General features: G+C 44.5%; 1 protein-coding gene across 2 annotated transcripts in view; it reads left to right on the forward strand.

Moving 5' to 3' along the window:
• The window catches only part of TSPAN5 (tetraspanin 5), an 81,390-nt gene extending 67,851 nt beyond the window's left edge, over positions 1–13,539 (forward strand). For both annotated transcript variants that reach the window (XM_035112301.3, XM_088661146.1), the window contains 6 exons: positions 6,363–6,509; positions 8,709–8,879; positions 10,173–10,298; positions 11,002–11,049; positions 11,139–11,255; positions 12,616–13,539. In XM_035112301.3, the coding sequence (XP_034968192.1) occupies positions 6,363–6,509; positions 8,709–8,879; positions 10,173–10,298; positions 11,002–11,049; positions 11,139–11,255; positions 12,616–12,681 (675 nt within the window). In that variant the 3' untranslated portion in view covers positions 12,682–13,539. The remainder of the gene's footprint in view (positions 1–6,362; positions 6,510–8,708; positions 8,880–10,172; positions 10,299–11,001; positions 11,050–11,138; positions 11,256–12,615) is intronic.
• Positions 13,540–13,781: the final 242 nt, after the last annotated feature.

Consider the following 13,781-nt stretch of genomic DNA (forward strand, 5'->3'; position numbering starts at 1 on the left):
TATGAAGTTTCTGGGTCAAGGTGGCACACAAGATATTGGAAATAAGGTTGTATGCCAGCATTTCTGTGTGCAAGGAGAGGCATTTTATGGTGGAATATTCAGCAATACAGTCTTGCACCTGCAGTCTGAATTGGTTCAGTCCACAAATATTGTTTTACCGTGTGATGAGGAATTTATCTGCGGTAGACTCTTCAAAAGGTGTGATAAAAGTGGATTTCAGTGACCGATCAGTCTATATTTCTAAGAGTCTTGCGTGCTACCCAGCTGTATTTATGCAATAAGCATGGTAAATTAAATCTATTCTCACTTTTCCTGCTGTTTAAGGGGATTGTGTTGTGCATTGCATGCAGTATGAACAAAAACAGGGATGGGGAACCTGTGACCCTGCAGATACTTGCTGGACTACAACTGCTGTCATCCATGACTATTGGCCAGGCTTGCTAGGGTTGATGGGAGCTAGGGTTGCCAGTCTCAATTGAGGACAGGACTTCTGTGCCTTTAATTGCCCCGCTCTCTTTTGAGTCTGGAAACCTTAAAGAAGCTATGCTAACCTATATGTTGGCCATGAGCAGGGTTTAAACATAGGTCCCCAATCCCAGCATTCTCTCCATTGGACTGTCCATTAGCCCTGTTCATGTGGCAGGTTCCACTCTTATCCTGGTCTTTGTCGCAGGACAGCGGGATAGTGATTGTCATAATGTGGCAATTTCCTGACTAGGTGTAGGCTGATGGTGGCTCCTTCCTTCTACAGGTGTGAAGGACCTATTAGAATGGTGCACTGTGGATAATCCAGATACGATGGAGTCGCGATGGTGGGTGGTTCATCGGATATCCAGTTTCTTCTGGATATGGTTTCACTAAAGGATTAGGTTTGCAGCTTGGAACTGCAGTTGGATCTGGGCTTACCTTAAGAAAGCCCAAGTGGCTTCCAAAGCACCTTTCATCAGCATCTTTTGGTGCACCAGCCCAGCCTCAGTTATCAGTGGTCTGATAACCCTGTGTTTTGGATGACTATAATGTTTTGTACATGGGTCTGTGGTTGGGAGAGTACTTGGAAACCTCAGTAAGTACAGGGCATGGCAGCTATATTTTCTAACTGGGGCCAGCTGAATCATGAAACAACTGCATTACCTTGGCAGCATGTTTCCAGGTATAGTTCAATGCACTGCTTCTTACCTTTTTAGAGGCCCAAATAGCTCAGGGCCTGGATACCTGAAGAGGCTGCCACCTTCCACATGAATCTGCCTGAGTTTTAAGATCTCGTTCAAAAGACATTGTTACGAGTTCCCAACCATATTGAGTGTGGTGGTTGGGCAAAGGGCTGCCATGTCCTGTGGCATCCAGGATGGGGAAACTTGTGGCCCTCCAGATGTTGTGCATTTCCATCCCACCACACCAACCTTGCCCGTCTAATGGTGAGGAATTATGGGAGTTGTAGTTCTACAAGGGCTCTCCCCAGAGAAGCTTGGACTCTGGTGCCTTTTGCTCCCAGATGAGGAGATTCTTATCTTTCTTGGTCTTTAAAGATTAATTCTTTAGATCTGTTTGATGCTGGGATTTTAGTTCAGTTTTCTGGAGGCCGCTGCTATTTTAATTGTTCGTCTTTAAACTATATGCCCTGTGACAGAAGTATAGGTTAGGAATAAGCAAGCATGGCTCCCAACTGGTGACATGCGTTTCTCAGACCTTCAGACAAAACCTGTGCACCTCCCTCGAGATGCAGGAGTGGTTCTTTGTTTTTTTGAAAGGGGGTGGGAAGGGGCGTTAATACGAACCAATGAATAGTGCCCTTTAAATAACTTCTGTTGCCCCATCTTGGTACCCCTGCAAAAGCTACGCTGGTTAGGAGCAGGGTGAAATGTTGCATTGTGAGTGTCAAAGAAGGGAGAGCGAGGAAAGCCCAGGACCATTAAAAACCAACATGTCATCGTACTTTGATTTCTTTTCAGGCTCTGCATATATTTATTAGTTAGGGTTCACTGGCCCCACAGATGCATGGGAAAAGGCTACCTGCTATTCAGAAGGAAGAAAACCACCATTCCAGCAAACTAGATTTCTGGCTGTCTTCTGGAGACTGCCAACGCTCTCTTCGGTTGTATTTTTATTCAATTTTTTTTTAAAAAAAGAGCATTCTTTTTCACTTTGGACTCACCCCGAAACTTCCCTTGATTGCAGTAAAAATGGTGGGGAGAGAAGATTTTGTAGCCCCTCGGTGACAACAGCAAGGGAAAGCGCATTGGGGAATGTACGGATAGCCCTTACGCTCTGCTTCACAGGCCTTGGCACTTCAGTTCCTAACGACATTCAGCCAGTCTCTCCATAAAAGGGTTGCTGAATTCGTCTGCACACATTTCTCTTGTCTCTTGGGGAGAGGGAGATGTCTTCAGCCGCAGAACTAATTTTAATGCAAGAGAGAGAAGCCTTCTTTGGTACCTGCGGGGACTGAACACAAGGAGCTCCCTAGAACAGGGATAGCCAATGTGGTGCCATCAGCAGGCCATCGGCTGTGCTGGCTGGGACTGATGGGAGTTGGAGTCTAACAACATCTCCCTCTTCTCCCTCTGACTACCCATTGTCGTTCCACCACCAATCTCCGGGCCTTTGTCCCTTGGGGGGGCGGGGGTTCCGCAGCTGGTGCCTCCCACCATTCCTCTGCTTCCAGCCAGTCTGTGACAAGCAGCTCACATTGACATTAAGAATAATAACCAATCCCAGTTTCAACATTTGTAGTGATATAGGCAGTCCATGTGTCCAAATAGGTATCCAAATGAGATTGACGATTATAACATGTACATTGCAATGTAGAAAGGGCAGCGCAGACCTCAGACCATTGAATAATGGATGGTGGGTGTTTATTTTTGCTCCAGAGCTTATATGGCATGAAAGCTATTGCAGCACATAACTACCGAAGTGGATAATGTTCCCACTGAAATTCTGGGTCTCACCTGAGGGCGTGCTGAGACTCATTCATTATCTCCCCTGTTTGCCAAGGGGAAAGAAACCAAACTGGTGGGAATACTTACCGGATCTTGGACTCTTAATTCTGAGGGTGCCCAGGTAATTGGTTAGGGCTGACTTTTGGTGCAAATGCAGCTTTTACCCTGCATGCTTAGTCGGTTAGAGCATAGTGCTGGTAATGTCAAGGTTGCGGGTTCGATCCCAAATGGGACAGCTGCATTGCAGGGGGTTGGGCTAGATGATCCTCAGGGTCCCTTCCACCTCTACAATTCTATAATCGAATTAGAATAAACTTTACCAAGAACTCTTGTTCAAACCCACTCTTTCTCCCCCCCCCCCGAACCCAAATAGTTGGTTATTGCAATATGCCTCCTGCCTTTTGCTCCCATCGACAGAATTCCCCCCTCTTGTTGTTTTTAAATATGAGTTGGGATATATGTTAAGCTCTCTCAGCATTCAGATAATGACCACATCACAGTGGCTTGAAAGGGAGAGCTCGGAGTGTAAACAATAAGCTCGAAGTCAGTTTATTTGACTTGCTTCTTCACTTCCTGGGTTTCTTCTCTCCTTCCTCCCCTTTATTTTTTTTACCTCCTGTAGCAAATCTGGACCGAGATTGTTCAGGAGTGCACATGTAGGTCAAATAACTCCCCTGGAGTTTTGTCCTTTTGCAGCCTTATTAAGAGGCTGAAGGAGCTCAGTGAACAGCTGAGCTGGAGATTAGCCAGGAAATTCTGTTTTGCCTCTCCCATCTTTGGGGAAGCACCAATATCCCTAGGCTATAGCTAGCATGCAAGGATAATTTGGGGCGGGGGTGCATGTGTGTTTAATACATAACTGCAGAACTTTGCTCCCACTTGCTGTACACATTTATGCAAACACTGTAGTTCTGCACACAGTGCAATGCAAATTCTTTTTGTTTTAAAAATATATTGCTTCCCTTTGCTTTATTAACCTTAAAGGAAACCTAATAATTTTATTATAATGTCCTGTCAAAATAGAATCTTGGTTGCTTGAAGGTGTGTCCTGCAGCTAAGATGGGTCAAACTTCTTCCCAGCCCTTCTCCAGCTCTCGCTTCTCAAAGTGAAAACACATTTTTTCAGGAGTTCACCACCACCAGGATTGAACTGGAATAATGAGCATGTGTAGATTGCCTTCCTTCTGCTATAGTTTATTTTTTTTTTTTCAATTATATTTTTATTAAACATTTTATCAACACACATACAGAACACAAATACAAAAAGTAAACATCAAAATACAGAAATACAAAAATACAAAAATACAACAAAAAGAAAAAAATATATCATCTCTAATCCATTTTAATATTCATTGTCCTCTGGCTTCCCCAATTCCCTACTATCTGATTTTCTTTTTTATAAACTTCTGTAGCAGTTTCTAAATCATCCTTCTTACCCATCATATAGTCTCTTTAACACTTCAAAAATTTCATCTTTATATCATCTATCATATTTTCTCCCTTTCAATCTTCTATTATTTCCCTATTGCCTTAACTTCTTTATTTTCCTGGATGTTCAAAATCTAGTTTTCAAATTCATACCCTATGTATATTTTAAATTTCTTCCAATCTTTTAAAACTTTGTCATTTGTTTGGTCCCGGAGTCTTCCTGTCAATTCTGCCAATTCCATATAATCCATCATTTTCATTTGCCATTCCTGCCTCGAAGGCAGTTCCTCTTTTTTCCAATATTGTGCTATTAAGATCCTAGCGGCTGTGGTGGCATACATAAACAAATTAACATCGTCCTTGGGGATTTCTTCCCCAATTATTCCAAGCAAAAAGGCTTCCGGTTTTTTCAAAAATGTGTTTTTAAACATCTTTTTCAACTCATTATAAATCATTTCCCAGAAGCCTTTTATCTTAGGGCATGTCCACCACATATGGTAGAATGAGCCAACATCCTGCTTACATTTCCAACATTTATTGTCGCTTTTGTGATACATTTTAGCCAGCTTGACCGGCGTCAAATACCATCTATACATCATTTTCATCAAATTTTCCTTCAACACAGTACAAGCCGTAAATTTCATACCCTTCTTCCACAATTTTTCCCACTCCGACATCATCACATTATGACCCAAGTCCTTGGCCCATTCAATCATTTCTGCTATAGTTTATACCCATGAATTTAGGATTAAGAAACTGGGCTCTGGTGCCCCTCTGTTGTTGTTGTTGTTTAAATAAATTAATACAGCATTAAGTTATTCAGGAGGCCTGTACAGGCATTGTGCAGTTATCATTGTGTGAGTGGATGAGCAGGGATGTGTTCCTTGGTCCTTCCCACTAGTTGTGGTGATGGCCTCCCACTTAGATGTATTTGAAACAGGGTTATAGACAGATTCACGGACAATAGGGCATTCCAGATGATGTTCGTAGTTTTTCTAAAAGCTCCAGCCAGCATGATGCTGGGAGCTGCAGTCCAGTGAACATCTGGAGGGCACCTGGTTGAGAAAGGCTGGTGTAGTGCTATGTACAAACTGGCTCTGCATTAGCTTGCTTGTTAAGACTGTAAGCTGTTTTACACTTCCCTCAATATCTCAGAAAAGGCAGCTTCACACAGGTTTTGCAACATGTTTGGACTTAGAATCATAGAGTTGGAAGAGACCACAAGGGCCATCCAGTCCAACCCCCTGCCAAGCAGGAAACACCATCAAAGCATTCTTGACATATGCCTGTCAAGCCTCTGCTTAAAGACTTCCAAAGAAGGAGACTCCACCACACTCCTTGGTAGCAAATTCCACTGCCGAACAGTTCTTACTGTCAGGAAGTTCTTCCTAATGTTTAGGTGGAATCTTCTTTCTTGAAGTTTGAATCCATTGCTCCGTGTCTGCTTCTCTGGAGCAGCAGAAAACAATCTTTCTCCCTCCTCCATATGACATCCTTTCATATATTTGAACATGGCTATCATATCACCCCTTGCTAAAATATAACTGATGAATGGACTGAGGGGGCAAATGATTGATCAACAAAATGCCTTAATGGGTTCAAGAGCCCTGGTCCTGTGCACTTCAGACTTCTCAGTTCACCAGTCTCTCTCCTTCCCCTTTAATGCTTCTCTAACATCTTGGCAAACCTGTTCTCTACAGACGTGCACTGAGTGACATGTCCTGTCACTCCCTCACACCGGATGCGACTGTGTGCTTGACGGCATTTGTGTGGTGGCATTTGAGTGCAAGACAAAGAACTGACAGGAAACATCACTTTTGCACAAACAGTATCAAATCTCTCCTGGAAATGAATGGAAAGCGTTAGTGTCCGTTTGGGTTTATCTTATTGTCAGAAGGACAAGGCAAAAAGCTACAGCGTAGGCACTGTATAAACCAGATGCATCTGTCACCTGTTGGTGTGCTTTCTCTTCCCTTCCCTTCTCTCCAACCTTCCCAGGGAGTGCTGTCCAACATCTCCTCCATCACCGACTTGGGAGGTTTCGATCCAGTTTGGCTCTTCCTCGTGGTAGGAGGAGTGATGTTCATTTTGGGGTTTGCAGGATGCATTGGAGCTCTGCGAGAGAACACCTTCCTTCTCAAGTTTGTAAGTAGCCTGTGCAGCTGGCTGTAGCCATTTCCCGCTTGAAGGACCAATTTCACTGAAAGCTGTGTTTGGATGCTGATTTTATTTACAGGCAATCCTCATTTTGCACGGGACGAACATTCAGTAAGCCTGCCCCGCCCCACCACATCCCACACCTTTTTGTGACACCTCTATGACGTTTTGGGGCTACTTCCGGGTTCAGATGCGCCTAAATTGATCGTTGCCCGTATTTACTCATTGAAATATTTATGAGCTCCAATAAGCCCCAATAAGATCAGTTTACAACAGTTATGCATAAAATTATACAGTCAAAGAAACCGTATAAAAATGTTAAAAATCAGGAAACGCCTACTGTAATTATTACGGAAAGATGTATTCTTAATTGCCCTCATAAGTCTGACGGAATAGAAACGTTTTCAGCAGACATTTAAAAGTTCAAACAGAAGGTTCCTGCTGAATCTTTGTTGATGGAATATTCCACAATCCCGGGTCAATGACACCAAAAGCTTGGTTTCTCATTATTAAAAGGCATTAGGACTTTACCTTTACCTTCCTTTCAAACACTTTTTAATAATAAAAAAACCTGCTAATTTTTCTATATGAGTAAAGTATTTTATAAGAGTAAATTATTTTATATTTTTGGCTGCATTCAGTTGCCGGCATATCACAGTTTATAGGGAACTGAGCAGTGCATTAGTGCACACTACCCAATTGCCCTCATTTGTCGCCTCTTGTGTCTCAGGCTAGGGAAGCAAATGAGGTAACGGCAATTAAGCTTGGCTTACAATTATGTCCAGACTTGGGATAAGGGATGGTTACTCATCAACAAGCTATTAGTTGCTAATCAGGCTTAAATCATAGGTGGTTGTTGCCTTACAGCTTGCAATGGTTTATTGATTCCAATAAATGGTAAAAGGTCAGCAACTACGGCTTGCAATGACGTAGGAACACAGCCAGTGTCTTTAATAAGCCCAAATATGTTGTGCCAATTGTTGACAGTATTGAAAGTGAGAGTACTTTTGCATTCTCACAGGCTCTGAAGGGGAAAGAAGATTACGCCTCTGCTCTAAGGCAGAATCATCTATATTAGTGATTGGAAATTGTCCCATGTATTCCACAGTTATAGAATCAAACCTATGAAGTCATTTAGCTCCTTTCTACCTCCTCAACCTAATTGTGTGTTTGCACATACGTTTCTGTTGACTGCCCAATTCCTATGGGCCTATTTCCAGTGAATATTTAAACATGCTTAATACTCATTCCTTCTCCCCATGGAATCCTGGGAACTGTAATTCTATAAGGGAGCTGTGGTGGTTATAGAATTTCTAACCCCCTTGCCAGATTACAGTTCTCACAAGCCATAAAACTTCCAAGAATACTGTATATCTCCTTTGCAGTGTGAGTAGATTTGCATGCTAGTTTGTTGTTTCCTTGGGAAGGCTTGTTGGAAATGTTGGGCTTTAAATCCAGAACACCGCAAAAGTGCTGCTGGATCAGGCCAGAGGCCCACAGAAAGCTTGAAAGCAGAACCTGAACACAACAGTGCTCTCCGCACAGCAACTGATATTATTATTCAGAGGCGTATGGCCTCTTGTCAGTTAAGCGACAACATAGCCATTGTATGGCTCAGAAAGGTGAACTTAGTTAAGAAGACTTGACTCATTTGAGGTGGGATTGACTCCTTTGTGGCATTTGGTTCCTAGGTGCCTTTTCCATCTGAGTAAACTCAGATCTGGACTCTGTAGGTGATCCATGTGTGAAGACCCAGCCCTGGCACAGCTTGCCTTCTCCACGGCTCCAGGTCACAGGAGCTCAGCCACACCGAGGGAGCCTGGCTGTGCCCCCCTCAGAATTTTGCACCTGGGGCCACTGCCCCTTTGCCCCCCCTCCCTGCACCCTTTGAAGTCTCTTCATTTCAGGGGGCCTACTCAAGAGAATGACTAATACGAGATATCACCCTAGGATTCATTGGGAAGCTGAATTGCACAACCAATTGCACACAGCTCCCCAGTGAGTGGTGATTCCACGTCTGACATGATCAGCACACATGTTGTTTAGCAGCAGGGCAGCCACGGTGATCTGCTCTCAAAGTGCTCATTTGGCACGGTGCCGTGTCTTTAAGATTTGACGCGGAAGCCAAATAATCGAAGGCCTTAAAAAAAATGACTTTGCTAAAATCACTCCTCTTCATCTTTGCAGTTTTCAGTATTCCTAGGAATCATTTTCTTCCTGGAACTTACGGCTGGTGTTCTGGCATTTGTCTTCAAAGACTGGATCAAGGATCAGCTGTACTTCTTTATCAACAACAACATCCGAGCGTACAGAGATGACATTGATTTGCAAAACCTCATAGATTTTACGCAAGAATATGTAAGTGCGTTTGCTTGCTTTATGGCAGGGGTGAGGTCCTCCAGAGATTGCTGAGCTGCAACTCCCGTCATTCTTGATCATTGGCCATGTTGGCTGGGACTTTGGGGAGTTGGACGGCCACATGTCCCCAGTCCCTGATTTTGAAGGGAACATACCTTCCTCCATCCCTTTTTCATTTCTCAGCTCTTTATTTCTGAAAGGAGCCAAGCAAGCAAAACGTTTTATGGAACAATGCGAAGCTTGTTCCCTGTGAGTAATGCGCTCATGATTGCAACTAAGCAATAGAGTAATTAACTTTATTAGGAAATGCTTGTATTGCATCCAGGCAAGTTCCCGCTCTTGTGCAAGGATTTCTGCTTGCACGATGGAATTTCTGCTCCTTCTCCTCCTCAAGTGTGCCCACCTAAATCTGCTCTGGAGGACAAATTTGTGAGGTGTGCAGAGGGAGGAGAAGGAATTTCCATTGTGGTCCTTGCATAAAGGAGACTACTTAGTTGGATGCAACCTTAGTCTTTATGGCAATGTACTATTCTTGGCCATGCTTCCTTCAGGTGACTTAATGTTTTCCCCATTTTCATGGCAGAATGAGAAACGCTAGATGTTGCTATGCTTTGGGATATAGAATATTCTTTTGTCCATGGGCAAGGTTAGAAAGCCTGTTGCTGAAGTTGTGAGGAAAGCAAGCCAAAATGAAACCCTGTAATGTGCAGTCCAAAACATCCTGCTCAAGACGGGTAAAGTGAAATAGTTTCCCCCCTGAAGGCTCCATAGAGTCTAGCTTTTTATTTGTACATCATAAACATCAGGAGTGTATATAGTAAAGATGGGAAGAAGCCAGTGCATAGGCTTTGATTTCATATGCCCAGTGCATGTAAATTCACCACTGTGAGTTGCATCAAACAATTTGCTTCTCCATGTGACCAGCTGACTGTGTGTGTGTGGCAGCTTCCCATGTGGATTTCCTCTGCATCATCTTAAACAACTGAAAACTGGTGTTAAGTAAGATTGCCCGGTCTGTTGTTGCACATACAATTTCTTCAATGAGTTTGGGGGATTTGTGAGGGATGAAGTTATACATGCACGATAACAGGCACCCATTACGTCCGCATGTATTTTCAAGACAGAAAAAGCTTGACATGCTGTCATCCAGAACAGTAGCTTGCAAATCCACTGGTGGTTCTTGGCTTGTGCCTCAACCCTCTAGTAATACATGTTCTCCTTCTCCAGTAAAACGGCAGAGAGATCTAGCCGTAGTGGTGATTCCGCCTGTAATAATTGTTGGCTTTCCTCCAGTGGCAGTGCTGCGGAGCCTTTGGAGCAGATGACTGGAACCTCAACATTTATTTCAACTGCACAGACACCAACGCTAGCCGAGAGCGCTGTGGGGTGCCCTTTTCCTGCTGCACTAAGGATCCTGCTGTAAGTCAGCTGGCAGCGCTGCTATTCCCTGGGGAAAGCTGCTGCATGCAAACGGGAGGTTGCCTTTTATGCTAAAAGAACTCTGTGTGAATGTGTGCTGGTCCTCTTTAATGGACCTATTTCTTGCTGCCAGCTCAAAGCATGCACAAAAGCTTTGCAGAGTCAGGATATCCTATGCCTGTCAATACACCTTTCACCTTCTTGAGGTGACTATTGCCAGGTTACCTGCAAGCGTCTATAACATAGCTGCCAAGTTTTCCCTTTTCTCGCGAGGAAGCCTATTCAGCATAAGGGATAACTTGGCAGCTATGGTCTATAATGGGCTGCAGCCAGTCACCAAACTAGTTGTCTAATCCTACTAGATGAGTAATAAACACAGTGGGGGGAAGAGGTGATGCCAGTGTTAATTATAGAGCCACAAACTCGTTAACTTGGCATTCTTGGATGTCCATAATTAAGCCCTGCTAAGATGCAGCTAGCTTTGTATTAAGGTTAGGACTCTAATCTGCAAATAAGAGAGATGGGATGTACTATTTAAGATACATCATCTTTAATCCCTGGTCATTGGCCTTGCTAGTTGGGGGCTGATGGGAGTCAGCTGCTGGAGGACTGCAGATTCCCTATACCTGCTTTCAGACCATGGACATTTGGCAGGATGAAGAGAGAAATTTACCGGTGCCTTTTTGTGTTTTCTCATTTTTAGGAAGATGTCATCAATACTCAGTGCGGCTACGATGCCAGGCAAAAACCAGTAAGTCCCTGGGAAAGAAGGTGGAATTCAAAGGGAAGTGTTGCATGGTTTGATTTGTGTTTTTTTTTCCCATTTGCCGTACCCTCTAGGAAGTTGACCAGCAGATCGTTATCTACACGAAAGGTTGTGTCCCCCAGTTTGAGAAATGGCTGCAAGAGAACCTCACTATAGTGGCTGGCATATTCATTGGGATTGCATTATTGCAGGTATTGATTGATTGCATTCATGTTCTGCCTTTCCTCTAAGGAGCTCAAGGTAGTATATGTGGTTCTCTTCCTCACGACAACCTTGATGTCCTTCACCTCATAGCTTTCAGTCCCATGTGGTCAATCCACGTTGCACGCTTGATGTGAAATAGGAGGAAGTGATTCCTACTTGCTGCTTGTAAAAGCCAAGGGTTGTCCCTCTGACAAGTAACTCAAACAAGACTGGAATTAGTGGTGGGCACCACCTTGTTTACCATCTTGTGGATCTTCTGGCTTCTGTAGCTATGAGAAGCCCCATGTAGTGCTGTGTATTTGGAATGTTCTGGAAGGCCTGTGGAAGTCCGCTCCAATATCCTTTCTGGATACTAGGCAAGGGATGAGATGAAAAAGATCACCTGGGTGGGATTCACCTAACTAGTCCTGTCAGTGGAAGTCGAGTGGAAGGATTCTGCTTGTGCAACAGAGCTCGCCTCTCTCAAAATTGGCTCTGGTGGGGTGGGAGAACCCCCAGGACAGCACGCAGGAGAAAGGAGAGTGAGGGGAGGTCATTCTGTCTGGCAAACTAGAATGCTTGTGTAGACAGAATGATTGGAAGAACACAATGTTGAAGCCTGCCCTTTGGCTGTAATCCGCATCACACAGTGTTTGGGACTTTTTAATATGGGAAAAAACGTTAAGGGGGGGGTGTTGGTTGCAAGTCACTTTGGGTTGCTGTGGGCAAGATAAAGCAACTAACAGATTTAATAAATAATAACCATGCCAGAGGTCTGTAAAACTGTGCACAGTGTTCTTCCTCCCTCTCTCAAAATACCAGAGCTGGAGGGCATCCGCTAAAGTGGAATGGTGGGAGATTCAGGGCAGGCGAAAGGAAGCGCTTCTTCACAGAAAGCACACCAAACTTAGATGGCTTTAGAATGGGATTAGACCAAATCATGGAGAGGCTATCACAGAATTGTAGTGTTGGAAGAGACCCTAAGGGTCATCTAGTCCAACCCCCTGCAATGCAGGAATAAGGGCTACTAGTCACGATGGCTATATTACCTCCAGTATCACAAGCAGCATGCTTCTGAACGCCACTTGCTGGGATTGCCAGGTGGGCAGGATGCTCAATGTCCTGCTTGCTTCCTTCCCACAGACATCTGGTTGGCCTTTGTGAGAACAGGATGCTGGACTTTGGCCTGATCCGGCAAGGCTATCCTTGTTTTTGCGGTTCTTGACTGCAGGCAGTTAAATCCACTTTAATGGCACAGTGCCGTATTAAATGGGGTGTGGACGGCCTGCCTAAAACCAGGTTACATGGTTTCTTGGGTGCATAGATTTGACCCACTTCCAGACAACACTTGAACCTCATGTCTTCCAGATATTTGGCATCTGCTTGGCTCAGAACCTGGTTAGCGATATAGAAGCTGTCAGAGCCAGCTGGTAAACTCGCCGACACAAGCGGCACAAGACACCAGCCAACCTCACCTCTCGGAAAGCTCCAGTGTGTCGCGTGGGCACCAAGTCATATGGAAGTGGGTGACAGTGAAGTCTCAAGTTCTCAAATGGCCGGAAGTGCCTCGGGCCGTTGTTTATTCCAGAGGGAACAGCTCCAGCCACCCGTTCGCCGACGGAAGCTTCCGAAAGCCCCAACCCGAACTTGTGTTGAGCCGTGACTCTCCGCCGCGCCCTTGACTTGAGTCTCTGGTGGATGCTCTTTTCTTCCTTTTTTTTTGTGGTAAATGGCCTGTGTCAGTGAGACCTCAATCGCCGGCTAGTTTACTGGGCCCACTCTTCATTCTCCGTGTCACAAGCCTGTCTGTCGCTGCCAAACGTGAGGCAATTTCTCTCATCGGTGCACACCAAAAGGAGCGGCCTGCCTTTTCAGCAGACGGGAGGCCTGGCGCTCCCTTCTGGAAGAGAACCTGTCAAATAGAAAGCCACTTTCCCAGTCCTTGGCTCCTTCGCTTACTGGCAGGAAATGAGGCTCCCTGTGGAAGCTCTGATTAAGACCTGCTCTGTAATGCCCTCTGTTGGGGACCAACAGTGTGTAATTATTTTCCAGTCTCCCGCAACCTTGTCCCACAAGGGAGAGGGGGTTGGGATTTAATGTCTTAATCGACAGGTTTAAGGGGGAATGTGCAGCTCTTGCCCTTCTTCACCACTGAGTTGGCAACATGTAAGAGAGTTGCAGGATGAAGTCTCGAACCAGCTTTTTAAACTAAGAGAATGGGATGTGTGGTAAACATAAAGCATACCCTACAGCATACCAAATTTCATGAGTAAAATGGTGGAATTTGTGGAATAGCCTTCAGTCTCCTTTTTTTGTTGTATTTGAGGCAGCTGGGCAGGTGTTCAAGGTAGCCCCTTGGGCCAGACATCTCCAGCTGGATTGATCGCTTCCCTCCATTTTTATTTCTGCATGTAGTTGCTATAATGATCCTTAGGAGTGTGACTTGTTTGAGTATCTGTGGTTTCTGAGTAGGCTTCCAATTCCAACTTGCATATTTATCATAGCTGCCAAGTTTTCCCTTTTTCTCACGAGGA

This window comes from Zootoca vivipara, chromosome Z1 (genome assembly GCF_965207765.1).
Source record: "Zootoca vivipara chromosome Z1, rZooViv2.hap1.1, whole genome shotgun sequence".
Taxonomy (NCBI): Eukaryota; Metazoa; Chordata; class Lepidosauria; order Squamata; family Lacertidae; genus Zootoca; species Zootoca vivipara.